We start from the raw sequence: 22,465 nt of genomic DNA on the forward strand, positions 1-22,465 counted from the left end.
TGTTAATAAGCAGAACCACAATGACTGGCAGAAATTGTAAGCAGAGTCTGGTGATTTGGAGAATGGTAAAACTGACAAGAGTCAGGAGTTAGTCTGAATAATGTGCAACTGTGATAACCTGCAAACTTACAAAGTGTCCTCATGATTGGTACCGGTACTCTCTACTCTAGTAGTAGGTTACTGGTGTTTTTTTTTACAACTGGAACTTGATTACTGTATTTTTATTATAAGAAGTATAATATAGCCTGATTTCTCATTTGTTTTATGACTGCTCTCTTATACTTTTCCTCACTTCTTTTGTGTGGAAGCAGCCTTTTTTCTGCCTGGATTGTAATAAACGGAATATATTATGTAAACAAAAATTCAACAGAAATACCAAGTTAGAGAAAAATTTGATTTCAATTCACCCGATTCAGGTATACAGGTCATTATCAATCAATAATACTAAAATGAATGTAGAATTCAAGATTAAAATGTAAAATTAAAATGTAGAATTTTCTAAAAAGTATAGAGCTTGAAGAAAAGTATGTGTTTTAAAGTTTTGCAGGAGCTGAAAGCAATTTTTCAATTAAATTCCATGTAAAATGCTATTATTTTAAATGGTTATTGAAGGTTATTACAGTAGGCTATGATTTGTGTAGCATATAGTTAGAAAGAATCTCAGAAGAAACTCAGCAGGATCTATTGTCTGTTTTATTGTCCAGGGAATATTGCCTGAATATTCACAAGTACAGCACTTCAAGAGTTAGATTCACGTAAATATATTTATTATGTTTGTCTACGGTTGGTATGGAGTGCAAACTGTATAGTGCATGGGAATTTGGCTCAGTTTACAGTAACTAGGTGAGCTGAAAGTGAAATTTGATTATTTATCTGTATTTATGAATGTGAATAGCTTTGAAACTGTTTCAGATATCGATGTGTGGTTTTGTCAATCATTCCCTCTTGAAATCATATGACCATCTTCCCATTTAGAGAAATGAAATTGGATTCCAAAAGGCAGATCCAAGATGGCAAACAACAATTTTGAATTAACAGGATAAGGATTTAAGGGAGTGTGAGTGTGAGTGAGAGTGTGAATGAGAGTGAGAGTGTGAGTATGTGTGTGTGTGAGAGAGTGTGAGTGAGAGTGTGAATGAGAGTGAGAGTGAGAATGTGAGTGTGTGTATGTGCGTTTTATGGTACTCCCGAATAACTGCATCGACTCAATAATTTTGAGGGGGTAAGAAAGTGCAAAATATGGAATTCAAAAGGCGGTTGTACTTAGCACGGTATCAATGATTAGATCCTTTTTAAATATGAAAGAATAGAGATGTATCAAAGTCTTGCCAATGGCCCACTTTGGTTGCAATAGAAATGCTCACTTTATAAGTGATGAAATGATTGAATAATAATAATAATATAAAAATTAGCGGGTTTTCAGCGTTTTCCAGTATTTTCTGCTTTTTCTCATCTCTTTCAAAAACGAATTCACAAAAATTTTTAAATTTGGTGAACAGGTTCTTCTGAAATGCTCAATGTTCTATTGGAAGGGCTTTGAAATGACGCCAAAATCTGAGTTTTCTGCTTTTTCAATACTGTAGGATATCACTTGAATAATTCAATAGAGTTTCTGTACTAACTGGTTAAGTGACCCTTATAATAAAAAATGATGTTCATAAATATGGCTCTAAATGCAATAAATTAATGTTCATAAATATGGCTCTAAATGCAATAAATTAATGTTCATGAATATGGCTCTAAATGCAATAAATTAATGTTCATGAATATGGCTCTAAATGCAATAAAGTAATGTTCATAAATATGGCTCTAATTCAATAAAGTAATGTTCATAAATATGGCTCTAATGCACTTATAATAACATTAATATTTCTTCATTATTTGACAGGAAACACGGCCGGGAGGAAGCAGATTTTGATGGAAGGCAACAATAATAATAGTTTGTGAGTAGGGTTTTATTGTTGTGTATATTAAAAAAAGTTAGTTTCATAATTTATTGTATCTTTCTTACTTGTTCACCCTTCAACTACTTTCCAATCTAGCTAAAATTTGGTAGGATATACAGAGTGAGTCATGGCAACCCTTCAATAAGTTGAAGACTGTTGTACATATTAGTACTGTAACTTACAGGATGAGTTATTGGTCGAATACTCTACCTTTTGACGTACAACTGAATTTCAACCCCTCATAAGGGGGTGACTTAGATATAGTAACTCGAATATTTTGTGGAACACCCATTGTGTGGAACATCATTTTAAATGCCTTTTTGAAACAAGAAAGATAGCATCAATAAAAAATGTTTGAATCCAAAATGGCGGCTGATTGAAGATTTAGTTTTTAAAAAATGAACGGTTGTAACTCAAATATTATAAGTGTGAACACCCATTGTGTGGTACATCATTTTGAAGGTCTTTTCAAAACAAAAAAAAAATACTATTTTAAGAAAAAACTAACTTTACTTAAATTTCAATCAGCCGCCATTTTCGATACAAGTATCATAGAACATTTTTATTGATGTCATCTTTCTTGTTTTGGAAAAGCCTTTAAAATGATGTACCACACAATGGGTGTTTACATTTGAAATATTTGAATAACAACCTCTCATTTCATTGAAAACTAAAACTTCAATCAGCTGCCATTTTGGATACAGATATCATAGAACATTTTTATTGATGCCATCTTTCTTGTTTTAAATAGTATATTTCGCACCTAGATCAGAAAATGAGATTTTTCCGGCTCGAAATCGGTTTTCAAGTCCGAGGCCATAGGCCGAGGACTAGAAAAGATTGAGAACCGGAAAAACATTTTTGCCCGTGGTGTGAACGATATTTTTCGCCACACTACAGGTATTGCTGACAAAATAAATAAAGAATACTCGTTATTGTACCTATCTCTTGATTTTAGTGGTAGAAGATTTGCAGTCAGGATTTCAGATTCTTTTAAAATTTCACTTGGAATATCACAGGCGTTGTCATCTTCAAGCATTTTTGAAAATTCGAAATGCGCTAATCAACAATAAATAATTGAATAAAAATGGTTGCAAAGTGAATGCTGAATTAGTTTGATTCAAAATTCGAACTGAAATCATGGCGACTTCAGATGAAGAAAGTGGACACTCGCCCGATCTAACAGATGACTTATTAACTACGGACTTCCAAGCGGCTGGAAAGAGTACACTTTCCGGCCTAGACCGGAAAAGAAACCTGTTTCTTATGTCAGACGAGAGTCGTCTGCAAACAAGGTCTTTCAGATCTACGTAGGGACTGGAAAACAGCTGCTTTCTGTGCAGTGTGGCGAAAAAGGCTTTCAAAATGATGTACCGCACAATGAGGTAAGGAGAGTATTGCTTTCAAAAAAAATTGAGGTACCCCAATTTCTAAATTTCTTTGAAAGTTTGCATTTTAAGGATAATATGAAAGGATAAGTAATTTCCTCCATACTCCGATATCACTATAATCATCTACTCTGAAGGATTGATCAGACTATACAGTAATTCATAATCAATCAGCTGATAAATGGATTATTCATTGCATGCATTAAACAAATGTCTGGAGAAGCCGGCGAACAGAACTGGTGACACCAGATACTTGTGGATGAGAAAACTGCGTGAGGTCTACTGTTCACAGAACTACTAGTAATTCTAAAGTCTGATTTTTACGGTAATATTGGTGTTTGAAGAAGACTCCTTTTCCTTTTGTATTATCCATGAAATGCATAATTTAAAAAAAAACTTATATATACTTCGGCGCGAAATTCAAAAAGGAGCATACCGTACCTGTGAAATTTCTTGAAAATCTATAGCCGCGTTTCGCCATGAATGCGGAACATAAAATAAATATGATCATAACAAGAGTAATGCAAAACTGTCGACTTGAATCTTATACCCCACTTCGCTCAGTCAATATTATTCTCTAATAAGGGGTACAGTATTTCTCCTATTCTTCCCTATCATTCCCTCTTCTTCTCATTCCTTCCCACCAATACTCCTACTCTTCCATCCCATCTCAAAATTTGTACGTCTTCTTTTTCTCACACCACTCACTAAAAACGTTTCCTGAGAAAGTGTTTTTCCTTCATTTACTCAGAAAGTTTCCTGGAAAAGTGTTTTTCCTTCTTCTAATGATCAAGAACAACCTCCACAATTCTCGAAAATAGGTCCATTGAGCATTATTACGGAATCAGCTTGCATTGTCTCTTATAGCTGCGAACAAAAGTAGCTGTTATTAAGAGATCCAAACAATTTCTGAGGATTTCATCTTGCTTCGGAAGACAGAACTTAATTGGAAATAACTTTATTTTTAGCAAAGGTCTCCAGAGTTTTCGATAATACAAGGTTACTTAACGCAGGCGACAAATGAAAATCGACTTTAGTATTATAATGGGATTCAAGTTGGGAGTCAGTGGGAATGATCCGATGGCAAAGTTGCCAAATTTATTTTTCCATCACATTCTATAGTAGAGAGCTGAGATTCAAGATTCAATTCATCCCGGTATATTTGTTTAATATTGATGGTTGTTTATGATTAAATGATCAATAATTTCATAATATTCACCAGTGAAATATATGTTTTCATGATTTAATAGTCTGTTCTATTTCTCCTCTTCTCTTGTGAGATTGAGAGCAGTTAGATTATATTCCTGACAGAGCTTACAGGCAAAAATATGAAAAATAGATTTTATACAGATTCATTTCAAAGTCAAAAAATGATAAAAAGTGAAGTCAAAAATGATTCTATTTCACATAAATCAAATCCTATCTTTTTGACATGAATCAAATACTATCTTAATTTAGTAATTGTACTGAATCATATCCTATTTTTTACACAGAGGAAATAGGGGTCCATGTTGCAAATATAGCATTGAAAATCATATAATGCGGTCTTCCTTGAATCATTTCAAAGATACAGGTCTAATGCCGCATCAACAAATTGGCCCAACGAAGGCCAACGTCGGCCAGCGCCAATGTATGGATGAGTGGTTCGCCAACGCTGGCTACCGCTGGCCTTCATTGGGCACTGGATGAATCGCAGACTGGACCAGGCTAGGCCACCTTATTGGGCCAAGTGTGGACTAGGCTTAATACTATTCTGGTATAAGCTACTGTCATTTTTACTTTCCTTGCCCTATTACCATAGGTAAGGAAAGTATTGCTTTCCAAAAAATTAAGGTGGGTACACTAATTTCTAAATTTCTATACGTTTCAAAGTCCCCTGAGTCCAAAAATGATATTTCGGGTATTAGTCTGTATGTGTGTAGCAGTGTATTGTCAGTGTACACGATATCTCATCTCCCAATAACAGAATGACTTGAAATTTGGAACTTAAAGTTCTCACACTATAAGGATCCGACAAGACCAATTTCGATCAAAAGCAATTCAAGATAGCGGCTGAAATGGCGAAAATGATGTCAAAAACAGGGGTTTTCGCGATTTTCTCAAAAACGACTGCAACGATTTTGATCAAATTTATACCTGAAATAGTCATTGATAAGCTCTATCAACTGCCACAAGTCCCATATCTGTAAAAAATTCTGGAGCTCCGCACCATATATGCAAAGTTTGATTTTAGATTTCCAGAACGAAGCTCGGTGCCCCGATATTAAGAGTTAACACTGTCTCCCATCTCAACTAGTCTTTCTTCTGGTATGATGACCTCAAACTAATAAATTAATTTTTAGGCTACTTATTTTTTCAATTTTCTATATAATATATTGTGACACTCATTAAATTACTATCATTCACAAGATATTTCAACTTCATTTCGACTATTCATTAATTCTATTCTGCTCAAATTTCGCATTTACTAAACAAGGTCTGACCTTATTCGTAAATGAATAAATAAGTAAAACCTAAAACTTGTCTTTCAACTTATAGAAAACAATACTGTAAAGTCAAAAAATGATAAAAAGTGAAGTCAAAAATGATTCTATTTCACATAAATCAAATCCTATCTTTTTGACATGAATCAAATACTATCTTAATTTAGTAATTGTACTGAATCATATCCTATTTTTTACACAGAGGAAATAGGGGTCCATGTTGCAAATATAGCACTGAAAATCATATAATGCGGTCTTCCTTGAATCATTTCAAAGATACAGGTCTAATGCCGCATCAACAAATTGGCCCAACGAAGGCCAACGTCGGCCAGCGCCAATGTATGGATGAGTGGTTCGCCAACGCTGGCTACCGCTGGCCTTCATTGGGCACTGGATGAATCGCAGACTGGACCAGGCTAGGCCACCTTATTGGGCCAAGTGTGGACTAGGCTTAATACTATTCTGGTATAAGCTACTGTAATTTTTACTTTCCTTGCCCTATTACCATAGGTAAGGAAAGTATTGCTTTCCAAAAAATTAAGGTGGGTACACTAATTTCTAAATTTCTATACGTTTCAAAGTCCCCTGAGTCCAAAAATGATATTTCGGGTATTAGTCTGTATGTGTGTAGCAGTGTATTGTCAGTGTACACGATATCTCATCTCCCAATAACAGAATGACTTGAAATTTGGAACTTAAAGTTCTCACACTATAAGGATCCGACAAGACCAATTTCGATCAAATGCAATTCAAGATAGCGGCTGAAATGGCGAAAATGATGTCAAAAACAGGGGTTTTCGCGATTTTCTCAAAAACGACTGCAACGATTTTGATCAAATTTATACCTGAAATAGTCATTGATAAGCTCTATCAACTGCCACAAGTCCCATATCTGTAAAAAATTCTGGAGCTCCGCACCATATATGCAAAGTTTGATTTTAGATTTCCAGAACGAAGCTCGGTGCCCCGATATTAAGAGTTAACACTGTCTCCCATCTCAACTAGTCTTTCTTCTGGTATGATGACCTCAAACTAATAAATTAATTTTTAGGCTACTTATTTTTTCAATTTTCTATATAATATATTGTGACACTCATTAAATTACTATCATTCACAAGATATTTCAACTTCATTTCGACTATTCATTAATTCTATTCATGAAAATAAAACATTTATGCTTTATTTCTGCTCAAATTTCGCATTTACTAAACAAGGTCTGACCTTATTCGTAAATGAATAAATAAGTAAAACCTAAAACTTGTCATTCAACTTATAGAAAACAATACTGTAAATTGGGAATTTGGAATGGATAGCCAGCAAGCATCCCTAGCTGGAAGCCAGAAAGCCCAGATATTAACGATATAGAATGTCCTCTTGATAATAACTATAATCAATGATCGAATAATAATTATTCAGAATAAATCTTGAAAGGGAATATCCCTTTTGTAATACCAATATACTAATAATTACCAATTACGATTTTTTAATAGTATCACTAATACCCTTTTATTTTTTCAAGATACGACCAGTTACTAAATTTTAGACTAGTGGGAATAGATAGTAGGATTACTAGTAGAAAAATAATAGAATTTAATATAATAATTATACATTAATTTAATGTAGATTGATAAATATATCTACCATGAGCGTTCATGCGCAAATAGCAAACTTTCACGAAAAGTTTGTATGGATGAAAATTCTATATACCACATACCGTTAGTCGATTAGATTACTGAATAACAGTTCGAAGATGGGAATTTTGAAAAAGTAGAATTCAGTTTCTAGAAGCACTATTCAAGTAAGTTACTTAAGACAATGTGTGGCTTCAACATTTCAAAGAACCAATCATATCATTAAGTTGTAAAACAACAGTTCCCTAATAAATTACCTGAATCTAACATTACATGACCTTTTAAAATCAGTCGCAGTAAAGGTTTCTCCAATTTTTTTCAGAAAAGGGTTTTTTACCAACCAATCATGAAATTTTGTTTTGAATTGTTTCAGGGGTGTTTCAAAAAGGATTAGTAGCGATAGTTTATTAAACACGTACCATCTATGGCAACATAAAATATGCATCAAATTCCTAATCAACATGCTCCTAAGCATACATGACTTTACACAAACAAGCTTGGAATGAAATAATCAGTAGAAATTTAACAAAGACAGTTTTTCAAATCATCATGCTTTCAAAACAGCCTCAATTTGAGACTAGTTAACAAGTTTTTCCCGAGTTTCGAACGCGCAGAAGTGGGTCATGGAGTTGGAGAAGACAGACGACGGAGAAGAAAAATCTGGGACGATTTGAGCTATTTTGGAGCACGGAATGTGTGGAAAGAGAGGAGTTGGTGATAAAAATGCCTCTCAGTTCCTATACACCCCCGCTCAACCGTCACTCTAGGACTTCCACAAACTCACAACAAAATAATTTACTAAAGTTTCTTGTTTGAATTGTCTTTCATCATCGTATCATTTCAACAATCGTTAAGTCTTTTACAAATAGTTTTCTACTGTATTCCCTTTAGGGTCACACTTTCTCCAAAGTTGATTCAACTATTAAACCCGTTTAATCATTTTACTGTTGAATTTTTTGTAATAATATTTTTTAATTAAGTCTGCTGCGACCCTAAATCATTAGATTGATTTGAACCCTTGAAGCATTAGATTTGTTAGAAAAGTGTGTTCTAGTTTATTTCACAACAAACAAGGGTTTTCTATACTTTTTCATCGTTGTATTTGATACATATACACACTCAAAAATAGAAACTGAATTATTCAATTCACAGTATTTTTTGCTAAATTTCATAATATAGTGTTCATTTATGATCAATCATCGAATATTTTTCCGACTCACTAAATTTGTTTATTGTTGGTATTCGCCCATTATATTTGTTAATATGTTGTTAATAGTATGCAGTTTTTTAATGTGTATATTTTTTAATATGTAATTTATTCAATGAATGTGGTATCCCGAATCCACCATTCGATTTGTTTATAGAGTTCATTTTTGAACTAAAAGTAGGTTACGTTTAAATTTCCACTCATCACTCTATTTTTATTATTCATTCTTTTTCGAATTTCCAATCATTTCTATTAGTAGTTGCTTTCTTCTTCCGTGAAACAATTAATAATATTGGTAAATAGTATTTGTATAGAATTATAATCGATTTTATATTTGACCAATATAAAATACGATAAGGGAACTGATAATTCTGTAATTATACTCTCAAGTAACCCTTTCAAGATACATAATTTGGAAATATTGGTTTTGCTTTAAATCTCTCTCATATTTGATGAGTAAAACATACAAATGAATAAGATAGTTTACACAGGATTCTTGCTTGAATTGTAATCTTAACCACATTTCTTATTCTCTTATTACTCTTCGCATTCACTCATTTAAGTTTAGAATAACATTTGTTAGTAGGTGCAACCTCTTCTTTTATTACTACATAGTAGTTATAATCTTTCTTCTAACGCTCTTCCTCTACCAAAACAATAGTTTTGAAATATCTTTTATCTCTGTATTTCATACACAGTCAAATAGGCTGAAGGTAACTGCATAATTCATGGTAATGTAGGATATGAGATTTAAGCGATGGTAATTCTTTTTTGATGTATGATAATATAATATCATCATATGAGAGTAGACATGTGATAAATTCAAAAAGCAACATCGTTAATAAAATAAATAAACAAGTTAGTTTTTACGAGAAAAGCTCAAAGAATAGATTAAAGCTAATAAGTTTACACCGGAGTTAATAACACGAGTTATTAACAAAAAGTTATTAACTTGACTGAATCGTCAAAAATGTCTCTAGACAAAAGTTAATAACTCATGTTTCTAACAGAAAGTTACTTGTTATTAACAAGATCTTGTTATCAATATAATTGACTTCAATATGATTTCATTCAACGAGGGTATTCATATAATATTACAGCCGGAATAAAAAGGAAAAAAATTGTCTTCAGATTTGAATTGAAACATGTGTGTGATCATTAACATAATGATCTTCATCTGATCTAATGTAAATAAATTACAATGCGTTTACACCAGAGTTTAAAACAAAAGTTTTCAACATAAGTTAACTAGTAGTTCTGTGAACAGTAGACCTCGCGCAGTTATAACGATGTCCCAAACCATAAGCACATCCACACTGATACACTAACTATTTATTTGATCAGATCATGCTTACACAATATTTAATTATCCAGAAAACCAGAAGACATCTACGCGCTAAGACAAGCTGTTATGAGTTCTTTGCATCCTATTTAATAGTGCATGAAAATTGCATTCAATGAGGCATGTAATTTATAGTTTACACAGCTGTTGATTTTTTACCAAGTTACATTGAGATATTGAATTGCATGCGTCATGACATGCAATTTATAATCAACTCGACAGCTGATTTATGATGAATAATTCTATAGTCTGATTTTTACTCTAATATTGACGTATGAAGGAGGCTCCTTTTTCTTTTTATATTATCCTTGAAATGCAAAATTTCCATAAACCTTGTATATACGTCGACGCGCAATTTAAAAAGGAACATACCAGTCAAATTTCATGAAAATCTATCACCGCGTTTCGCCGTAAATGCGCAACATATAAACATTTAAACATTAAAAGAAATGCCAAACCGTCGAATTGAATCTTAGACCTCACTTCGCTCGGTCAATATTTTCTTTTGGCTGCTAGTTTTGTTATCAACAAAAGTTAATAACTTTTTCACGTGTTTTGTCTACAGCTGTAGTTATTAGGGAACAGCTGTAGTTGTAGGGTGGGGATGCTGGGCGAGGGGGTTGCTGGGTAGATAGTAACCTGTTATTAACAAAAGTTAATTAATAAAAGAGGCTTTTGTTATTAACATAACACATTTCCTTTGATCTTTACCGACTCTCGATGGATAATATAAATCTTGTTAATAACAAGGAATTTTATGTTGAAAACACGAGTTATTAACTTTTTTCAAGAGAATGTTTTGTCGATTCAGTCAAGTTGACAACTTTTTATTAATAACTCATGTTATCAACTCCGGTGTAAACGCAGCTGAATGTAAAATGTGAATGTGTGGAATTAATAAAAGTTTTATTGATTTGTATCAGGATATTGATTTGAAGAATAATATCCTACATTTTAGGGGCTCGTCCGGGATTGGATTGAATTGAACGGGATACCTGAAGTTTGGTGTGAAAAATGTCATATTTAGTGAGGTCAAAGAAGTGTGACTTGCTGAAAACAGCAGAAGAGTTGAATATTGATCTGCCTATTAATCTGAGAATAGTACAAATAAGTAAATTGATTACGGAATCAGAAGGCTACGACGAAGAGTTTACCAAGAATCTGTTGGAGAGAGTAAAGACAAATAGAGAAAATGATGAGATAGAGGAACGTGAAGAAAAGGAATGTGAAGAGAGACGAAAACGTAAGGAAAAGCAACATGAAGAGAGACGAGAACATGAGAAAAAGAAACGTAAAGAGAGACGAGAACGTGAGGAAAAGGAACGTGAAAAGAAACAAGAACGTGAGAAAAAGGAACGTGAAGAGAGACGAGAACGTGAGAAACAAGAACGTAAAGAGAGACGAGAACGTGAGAAAAATGAACGTGAAGAGAGACGAGGAAAATTTACTTTGCAACTTAAGCAGCAATTTGGATTGAGAAAATTTGAACTTCGAAATAGAGTTTGTGTTAACTATTATCACAATCAAGAAGTTGGTCTTAATAGTTGGATTCTAACCATGGTAAGTTGGAACATCTTTCAAAAACTAGATTTGAATACCAAGATAAATCTACAAATTTACAAGCATTTGATCTAATTCCTTGTAATGATAATTTGTTGAATTCTTGCAGTGGAGAATTATTAATAATTGATGAACAAAAACTTTAAAGTATTAATAGCTATGTCAGTTTAAAATCTGTAGCCCACAATCATCTGCACATTGGAAATGGTGAAAAGAGGAAGTAAGAGGATGATGATGAGGTGGAAAGGGAACTTAGATGGAATAGTGAAGAGGAAAATGGAATTGAATCAAATTATAAAATTAAGGAAACACTTGGAGAACGGAATGAAAGTGTAAAAAGAATGAGGAAAGATGTGAAAATAGATGGATTAACTAAGGAGAGCAACACAATCAAAAGAAATAAATCGAAAATAAATATGCAAGCAATCAACAATACCCAAATACTTCTGTATAATGGAATAAAAATTATGAACATTCCTAGTGCAGAGAGCGAGAGCGTAATCAACATAATTAAGATAATTTCGAAGAATATTGATTTTCCTCTCAATGAAAATACAATCAATCGATGCTACCGAGTGCCATCTCGGAAATTGAAGGTTATTTCTCCTTTCATATTGAAATTCAACAACGAATCGGACAAGAGAGGATTCCTATCGTCGTCGCGGAAGTCATCTGAGATTCTGAAGACTGGGCTGTTGGGTATAGAACCTAACAAACCAATTTTTGTTCAAGAATTGATGTCGCCCTACTTTTATTCGCTATTCAAACGAGCAAAGGATCTTCAATCAAGAGGTGTGCTCAAGTATGTGTGGTTCAGGAATAACGAGCTGCTGATTAAGAAATCAAACTCAAATGAAACCATTCAAATCAGATATGTTGAGGACATAGGTGCTTTGAATGGTTGGGGATAATCCTCAGTACTCGAGAGACGATTTGAAATGTTGGAGGATTGCGTAATGTGTTTATTTTATTATGTGTTAGTTTTGTTTGTTTTATTTAGTGAAGGCTTGAGTACAAGCCAATTTGTCAGAATGGCCGAGTGTAGGATATGAGATTTTAGCAATGGTAATTCTTTTTTGACGTATGATATAATAATTATCATCATCATATGAGAGTAGACATGATTGTGATAGATTCAAAAAGCAACATCGTTAATAAAATAAATAAACAAGTTAGTTTTTACGAGAAAAGCTCAAAGAATAGATTAAAGCCGCGTTTACACCAAAGTTATTAACAAAATGTTAATAACTTAATCCTTATAGATTCTATTAGATTGAACGGAACTTGACAAACACATATGATCATCATGAGTATGATAAGTTGTATTCAATCTAATAGAATCTATAAGTATTAAGTTATTAACTTTTTGTTAATAACTTTGGTGTAAACGCAGCTTAAGAAAATGTAAAATGTGAATGTATGGAATTAATATAAAAGTTTTATTGATTTGTATCAGGATATTGATTTAAAGAATAATATCCTACAGTAATAATACTATCTTCAAAATGTATTTTCATACTCTTTACGAGATCAACTATTCAATTTGGCCTCAAGCAGAGGCCACCTCGTTATCCGTCAGACCAGCTCTACAATGAGTTTGGTGTGATGTACATAAGACAGTTCTACTCATTGGATATAATTTGCAGACTACACAAAAACCCGGAAAGCTTTCAACAAAGGAACCACAGTCATAACACAAGAAACAGAAACCTTCTTATTACGAACGTGGCTAGGAAGGCAATATATCAACGACACTTCAACCACCTAGCACCAAAACTCCACAATCTACTTCCTGCACAAATCAAATCAATAGAAAACCCAAGAAGATTCAAAACTGCTGCTAAGAACTGGATTATTTCAACTGGAAGACATCATATATAGTCCAGGCAATGGATGCTCAAAAAAGGGTATAGAGGGAAAAGTTATAGCTGTAGTAGTTGTTATAGCAGATTCAATGTGGGGGGTGAAATTTTCAACTATGTAACAAGTGTCAACTTAGCAGTTCCACACCTTCAATAGACGGGCTAGAGATGCGTTTTTTGCTATTTTCATCTTCCAACTAGTCTTTATAAGGCTACAAAGTCAAAAGTTGTGTACTAGATGCTTCAGACTCAAATTTCATTGTCAAGTGATCAATTGTTACAAAATTAAAATTTCACCCCCACATTGAATCTGCTACAACAATTGAAATACATTAAGTAGGTAGTGAAATAATGCATCAAATTGAAAAGAAAACAAAGCTCTACAAATCTACGCTGAGCATTCATTTTTACGATGCATTGTTGGAGAGTTTTAGGCCCTGAAATATAAAAAAATAGGATTGAAAGCTGTTATTTTAACAATTTTTCACTTTTAAGAGCGTATATCTCGAAAACTGTTGGAGATATCACAAATCACCACAAAACAAATATTGTAGATAATTTATCAAGCTTCATTTCTGAATAGTTAGTCTTGTCGGTTGAACGCATTTTTCTCAAGATATGAGCGTGTAAGCAAAACATTGGAAAATGCAACTTTTAAACCACCCTCATCCCTTCAGCACAAGGGGTAGGGATGGGGACTTTTGATATGTTCACCCCTTAACTGGTTCCAACAAAGCTGCAAAGTCAAAAGTTGCGTTCAAAACATTCTCTCCAAATTCCTTTGTCAATTGGTCTATTTTTGCATAACTGAAGATCTCACACTCAACACTGAAGCTGCTGCAACAGTCGAGGGGATGTGTGTAAACTTGTGAAATTATACATCGAATTGAAGAGAATTTGATGCTCTATAAGCTCATGATCAGCATGGATTTTGCCCAACGATATTCAAAAAGTTATAAGAGCAAAAATAGCAAAAAATTTAAGGAAAATGTGTTTTTTCAAAAATGTCACATCTTTTAGAGCGGATATCTCGAAAAGTGAAACAGATAAAGAAAAAGTTGTAAGATCAATATTGTTGGAAATTATATAAGCTTTAATTTCTTATAAGATAGTCATGTCTGTAAAATGCATAATTTTCCAGTTATATGTGAGAAACCAAAAAATGGTACCTTTGAACCACCCCCACCCTCTTAGCACAGTGGGTAGGGGTGGGGACTTTTTGTATGTTTACCTCCTCACTACCCTAAACAGAACTGCGGGGTCAAAAATTGTCTTCCAAACTTTTCCCTCTATAACACTTCGTTGACTGGGCTAATAGAAAACATAATCTCAAATAATATGTAAGCTCACTTACCCAACGTATTTGCAGTTTGCACCCACTAACACCTAGTCTAGTACATGGGTTTCCCATAGTTGAGTAGGTTAATTTCCAATAGAATTAAATTACATATTTTTTCATAAGCCTATTGTATTGTAGATATTTTGTACTTTTTATGTTTTAATTGCTTGATTGTATTTTTTTAAGGAAATAAATTTACATATTATTATATTAGGTATTATTAATTTTCCAGTTGACTGTTAATGAATGAAATAGAACTTGCCCAGTTCATCATAATATAGCCTACATTTGTTAGAGGCGTATTATGTTTTTTTTCAGCTTATTGCATAGCCTACTCTACTTTTACTTTCCTTGCCCTATTACCATAGGTAAGGAAAGTATTGCTTTCCAAAAAAATTTAAGGTACCCTAATTTCATGTTTTCTATACGTTTCATTACTTTCCTTGCCCTATTACCATAGGTAAGGAAAGTATTGCTTCCCAAAAAAATTTAAGGTACCTAATTCACTGTTTTCTATATGTTTCAAGGTCCCCTGAGTCCAAAAACATGATTTTTGGGTATTGGTCTGTATGTGTGTGTGTGTGTGTGTGTGTGTATATGATATCTCATCTCCCAATTAAAGGAATGACTTGAAATTCGGAGCTTAAGGTCCTTACACTATAAGGATCCGACACGAACAATTTCGATCGAATGCGATTCAAGATGGCGGCTAAAATGGCGAAAACGTTGTCAAAAACAGGGTTTTTTGCGATTTTCTCTAAAATGGCTCCAACGATTTTGATCATATTCATACCCAAAATAGTCATCGATAAGCTCTATCAACTGCCACAAGTCCCATATCTGTAAAAATTTCGGGAGCTCCGCCCCATCAATGCAAAGTTCGATTTTAGATTCCCAATTATCAGGCTTCAGATACAATTTAAACAAAAAAAAAATCAAGTGGAGTAGATTGAGCATGAAAATCTCTACAATTAATGTTCAGTAAAATTTTCACCTAAAATTGAAAATAAGCTTTAAATTCGAGTAAATGTGATTATTCAATTGCAAATTATTGTTGATTCTATGAAATCATTCACTATGAAGAGAGATAGCAGACATCGTTTGTCTCCAGCGTTATTGCCCTGTCACCAGCTGGCTCAAATCTTTGAATAGTAGACTTGAGATGCGCAGGAACACTAGTGTCAGGTGATCAATTTTCATAACGGCAAGGAAAGTTGTGTGAGTTTACCACACCAGATTTTTTCGTTTTTAATACCACTCAAATAAAATGCATAATCATATTTTACTACTAGTAGTTATGTGAACAGAGACCTCACGCTTAGTAAGTTACATTGACCTGTTGTTATGTTTTCTCAAAAAATAATAAATAATTAATCAATAGTAGTTATGTGAACAGAGACCTCACGCTTAGTAATTTACATTGACCTGTTGTTATGTTTTCTCAAAAAATAATAAATAATTTATAAATTTAAAATTTCTAGAAAAAATACTACATAAACATAGAGCTTCCTGTCCTATCGTACCGTGACCTGTCGTCCCGGAATGTGAGTGTGAGCGCTGTTATCAGGTCTGGCTGCAACTGTCTACAACGTTGATGGAAAGATACATTTTCAAGATGTTAGATGTTTTTGAACGGGTAGTAACAGGACCTAAATACCGTATTTACGAGGTCCTGGTAGTATTATAGTCCACTAAACAGCTGATTTATGATGAATAATTCTATAGTCTGATTTTTACTCTAAAGGTGCGTACAGATATACGCGCCGCGAACATGAGCAATTCACTTTTAACCAGCTGACTATATCTGTATTTTTACAGAAATGGTAAAATACAGATATGAAAAGCTTGGCATCAGCGCCGCGAGCATGAGCAATTCACTTTTAATCAGCTGACTATATCTGTATTTTTACAGAAATGGTAAAATACAGATATAAAAAGCTTGGCATCAGCTGATTGAAAGTGAATTGCTCATGTACGCGGCGCGTATATCTCTGAACGCACCTTAATATTGGCGTATCAAAGAGGCTCCTTTTTCCTTTTATATTATCCTTGAAATGCGAAATTTCCAAAAACCTTGCATATTCGTCGACGCGCAATTTTAAAAGGAACATACCTGTCAAATTTCATGAAAATCTATTACCGCGTTTCGCCGTAAATGCGCGACATATAAACATTTAAGCATTTAAGAGAAATGTCAAACCGTCGACTTGAATCTTAGACCTCACTTCGCTCGGTCGATTACAAATATTCATTCGGAATCCTTTCAAACCGACAGCAGATATTTGACATTCTCTTTCATCATTGGATATGTTAAAATTACAATTTGTCATCAAGACATTTTATATTTCTAAATTCCTCTACTTCCAAAATAGAAATTTGACGGTTTTATAAACAGTCTCATATTCATTTTACCATCGGATTTCCCCTCTCTCCAAGTTTATTTCTAGTTGAAAATAGACCTTGACCTATTAACTTCATTTGATATTCATCATGTCATATATTCTACTCTCTAGTAAATATGCTGCATCAAAATAGATTTTATAATCTAACTGAAAGCAAACTGTAATGTGGACTCGATCTACTAATAATATATCAGATAGAATAGAGTAGGCCTAATTTTGTATGAGATGGCTTTTTAAAATAATATTCTAAAACCATAATAAGTGTAGGATCCACCCATTATCATGATGAATTGAAAAACAAACTGGCCCACATAATCAGCAAACATGTTTTCCTAACGTAATCAGAGGGACAAAACTAAATATTCTATTACAAGCATCCAACTCAATCAGAAATGGAAGTTGATTTATCAGGTACAAAGAACTTTGAATAGAATAAGAAAAGATCCTGATCCATCAGGGAGGAATTCAAGTGAGTAATAACAAGTTTGAACTTGACTCTACCAATGATCCACACTGAATAGCCAACCGATAATCTAATAATAGGTCATAATAAACCGATTGTGCAATACACACGGAGTTGCTAGTTGAGTCACTTGCAGCAAATATAGAATGCGACTAGATTGCTTGGTTTTCATTAATGAATGTGAGATGTTACCAGTACCGTACTACGCAGATGGAACATCGGAAATGAGACTCAAATTGTAATACAGAAACATGAATGACGCAAATTTTATAAGATGCTGATATCTTTTAAAATGTAATTGTATAGTTATTTGTAAAATACTGACCAGGATAGCCAAGGCGACTAAGGCGTTGCACCCTTCCGTCTACTGATGCTACCTGGTCGTGGGTTCGAATCCAGCGGGTAGGTATGGACGTTTGATCATCTCATCAAATCACCTTCGCACTTTCCATTATCCACGGACAAGCGCAAAGCTGATGTGGGCATTATCCGCAATAAAAAATTACATAATTGATGGATTTCTGAATACACCTAAATCCTTGCTAATTAAGTATGATTAATCGACTTGAGCAGTAGGTTTATTGTTCCTCTTAGTGTTTCTCATCAATCTGCCCACAGCTAAACCATGCCAATCACTCGATACATCATTCTTATTTTATTTCTAGTTTTATTCATTCTATCCATTTGTCAATTAATCATCACTCAATATTAGTTTGGTTTGTATAGTTTTCTATATTCACCACTTCATCCAACTCAACTGTTAAGAGTTGATGGGAAGTTTTGATGAGGCCATACTTAATTATAATTTTGCAATAATTGATTCTGATGTGTTCGAGATTGAATAACTTTTCAAATAACTCTACAAAACAATATATAGGCTATATCCATCATCAAATTGAATTAATATAATGTAGCCTATAGATCAACGACACAGATGACCAGCGTCTTTCCTCAAATGGTCCAGGGACTCACACCACCAGCAATGGCAGGGTCACCCTGGTCAAGCACTTGGCAAAAGGCTGCTGGAATCCGTCCCTTCAAAACATTAACATAAAGCTCTTTCCTCAAAATATATTTGGTTCAAGGAGTGAGTTTTATAACAGTACCTACATTGATTGATTGATTATTTGCCTTTATTAGGGCGGAGTTAGGACTCCTGGTCCTCTTTGCCACACAACCCTATAATTACACACACAACTAACTAGCCTACATCTACTAATTATCACAACATAAGACTACACTAATTACATCATAACCCTACATCGTATACTGAATTCTATAGAAATGAGCCTGGGCTATTCTTTCTAGGTTCTATTCTTGGTTCAGAGAAACCTATAGGTAGATAAGAAGATAATGTTGGAAAAGTTTGTTACCTGTGATAGGAAGCGGAATCACTCAAGTGTAAACTCTTTCTCCAATAATTGTCCGAGGTTCTATTCCTGAAATTTTCAGGTAGTATAGCCTCACATTGTAATATGGAGAGCAGTCTCATGTCCATGAAAGCATACATCTATAGAAAACATAAAATTGACTACAAATTAATATGTAATACACAGAAGTGTGAAAAAGTAAATATGTAGTTGTGGGAGAATATTGAGAAATCATAAAATATAAATGGATAATTTTGAAAGAAGAACATGTTTCAAGTATCAATCTAAAGTTGATTAATAATGAATATTCATAATAATTTAATTAATTAATGATTTACGTGAAATATCACATTCATATAATAATAGTGTAGACTGAAATAATGGGAAAATTCCAACACATCCAAAACAATGAAAAAACTTCTCTTCAGTAAACAAGATTAGAAACCCATTCAACCTAAAGTATCACTTTATCTTAGCAAAACAGAGAGCAACAAAGATGATAGGGAGAAAAAACAAGGATAAAAGAATCAGTAAGAGAGACTCAACAACAAATAGGAGAGAAGTTATGGGGGGACAGAGAGGAGGAGAGTCCAAGATGAAAGTAAAAAATAACCGCGATGATAAACTTTGGCGGCGATCCACGAATTGTTGTCGGGAGGGGAGAAAGTCTAAGGATAGCCTCGGATCTCCAGAGAAACGCCGCACCAGTGTAGTCGATTCGCGAGGGGACCCAACAAGCATCAATTCGAAAAAGCAGAGAAACACATCACATCAGCAACATGGTTTACGAATCAGATTTCTACACCACCCGTCGCCCCTACTCAAGACCCACCCCATCCATCACTTCATACACTGTCACGGTAAGCTTAATTATCCAAAATATTTGCAAAATAATCTGTAGAAATTTTCACACAGCTTCACCATGCTATTAACTAGCAAAGCTTTTATAAGCAGTAGGATATATTTTCATTAACAAGCTAAATTCGTGAATCTATCATGGGCTATAGAAATTTTCATATAACTATTAACAAGAGTGAAGTAAGTGGAAATATCATTCATAAGCTATATTTTTTCATTAAGTAACAAGTTACATTAGTGAAGCTTTCATTAGCTGTGAGAATTTTCATAATAATTATGATAATAAAAGCTAGAAGTAGCCTATTTTTCATATTTGAATCTTAATGGGAAAATTCATCAATATTTTCATCAGTGAAATACAGTAGAACCTCATGATAAAACGCATAATCAAGAACTATTAATCATGAACTATTTATGAAATTTGATTGTTTTATCATAACAATTGAATGATTATGTTTGTCTATTTCAATTTTATTTCATAAATCAACATTCAATTATGGAAAAATATGAAACTTTTGAAAAATGGAAAAAAGGTTTGACAGTACACCGCAATGCCAACAATCAATACCATATTCAATTCATCTACAAAATCATCAGTATGAATCTCTTTTATAGAAAAAATGGAGTTTTATAAAACAGAATTATACTAGAATATTTTAGAATGGCAACATATCAAAAAAGTGTTTTATAACGAGTTTTTTCTGTATTAAAGTGATTATCATCATAATAAGAGTATCATTGATTGTATGTTAGATATCTCTAAAAATTAACATTTAAATCATAATAATAAGACATGCATGTTTGTCAGTTATCGTTTCATACTAAACTTTTTTATATTGCTATAAGAGAGAAATTGTTGAGTTGGAATTGAATCTTTAGTCAATCTTAAAAAATAACTGTTTTGGGATAAAATAATGCCTTGTCAGAAGATTTTGACTTGAGCAACGTTGAAAAGTTGGGAAAAAACTAGTAGCTATTCTAAGAAATCACCAGTTTGAGTATTTTTAAAACATTTACTGATTACTCTCCAATGATAAGGTATATTTGATAAGTAATAATTATTGAGATAGTTTTAGTTTTAGTTTTGGATTCTAACTCCGCCTAATAAAGAATTTTTTCATTTCATTTCATTTAGTAAAGCTTTCGGGATTAGACAGAAGAATAATAGGCGATGTGAGCCTAATCTTGTTTGGAAATTCTAGATAGTTTGAAGAGTTCATAATAAAATAATTGTCTAACTACCTAAAAATAGAAGAGATTCATTTACCAAAGGCTGAGATAGAACTCTCATGCTGTTTTTTTTACGGGAGGTGATTGATATCACTGTGTGGAGTTGTTCCAGTACATAGCCTAGATCAATAAGAATTCATTATGTTTTCAAAATCTCTAGCAACCATCGCATTATCATCGTTTCTGGAAGAATATTAATTGGATTGAAGTTGAGTGAAGATAGTATGGAATATGTTGACAAATAGGCAACTAGAGTGAGATAAGATATAAAATATTTTTAGTTAATTTAGAGATTTTCGCCTAATGTGAACAGACAACTAATGAGGTTGAAAATTTCAAGATTGTAATAATGATTATTAAATGAGAGCCTTCTTCTATTAGAGAGAAAAAACGATGCAGCATAAGTTAATAAATTATAGTGAAATAAATTAGAGAGAATGGATATGGAAAATAAGAGATTATACAGAAAATTAATTGTGATTGGGATTAAATATTACGAAAACTATATGTTACTGAAATATGTAGCCTAGTAGTGATCTATGAAGTTTCAATTGTAATGAAAAATAGTTTTAGTTTGAGGTTGGATTTCCACTTGGTTTCAACTTCAATCATACATGAATACGAACTCATTATCAGCTCTATCACTCAAAATTAATGAGGCAATTGAATAAAATTGCAAATTAATGCAGAATATGCAACTTGAATCACGAAATATAAAATTACATGAAATCTCATGTGGGAAAGAAAATAGTTCCTTTACAATACTTCCATGTCTTACCAAAAGCTTCTGACCCCAATTAGTCTATATTCACAAATATTTATGGAACACCACATGACACTCGACGACTGGACACAGAAGAATATAGACGAAGAATATATTATATATCGACACAGGAGATTCCATTCTGAAATAATATGTACTAGTATAGTCGATAAATTATTACATGAAATTTTAAAAAACCTGTTAAATTCTAGCATGCGATGACAAGATTAAGAAAAGTATAAGAAAATTAGAAAAGTCGTACTAATAGTTTTCCATGAGACTCTGCCAAACACTTTAGAACTGTTCAGACATTCAAGCATTGCAAAAATACATTAGACACTCAATTAGAGTACAGTATCAGCACTGAATTAAGAGAAAGCTACAAAACAAAACACGAGCTTTGTTATGAAATTGTGTAAGTAAAATAGCACCATATTAAACGCAAAAGCTATAATACAAAGAAATAACATCGGTAATAAAAATATAAGAATGGAAGGATGTTTTCGTTGTACTGTAATATCATTAATTCCTTACCAAAAGCTCCTGGAATATAGATAGTCAGTCTATCATCACACGAAAAAATAGATAAAATTCAAAGATTGAAACAATTGCATTAAAAAG

The 22,465-nt window shown here is 33.1% G+C and overlaps 1 protein-coding gene and 1 long non-coding RNA gene across 31 annotated transcripts in view; one reads left to right on the forward strand and one right to left on the reverse strand.

Annotated features, from left to right (window-relative positions):
* Window positions 1-265: 265 nt before the first annotated feature.
* LOC120350883 lies at window positions 266-21,987 on the reverse strand. Its single transcript, XR_005571082.1, has 3 exons — window positions 21,860-21,987; window positions 18,997-19,133; window positions 266-323 (listed from the first exon to the last, which is right to left on the reverse strand). It is a non-coding gene; the product is annotated as an uncharacterized LOC120350883 (long non-coding RNA).
* LOC111055036 (uncharacterized protein CG45076) overlaps window positions 19,618-22,465 on the forward strand; it is a 56,042-nt gene continuing 53,194 nt past the window's right edge. For 6 of the 30 annotated variants that reach the window (XM_022342184.2, XM_022342186.2, XM_022342197.2 and 3 more), the window contains exon 1: window positions 19,653-19,853. In XM_022342184.2, the coding sequence (XP_022197876.2) occupies window positions 19,773-19,853 (81 nt within the window). In that variant the 5' untranslated portion in view covers window positions 19,653-19,772. Of the gene's footprint in view, window positions 19,854-22,465 lie in introns of all 30 variants that reach the window. The other 24 variants (XM_039425989.1, XM_039425991.1, XM_039426016.1 and 21 more) reach the window with 8 other exon arrangements.

The sequence above is a fragment of the Nilaparvata lugens genome, chromosome 4 (assembly GCF_014356525.2).
Source record: "Nilaparvata lugens isolate BPH chromosome 4, ASM1435652v1, whole genome shotgun sequence".
In the NCBI taxonomy this organism is placed as follows: Eukaryota; Metazoa; Arthropoda; class Insecta; order Hemiptera; family Delphacidae; genus Nilaparvata; species Nilaparvata lugens.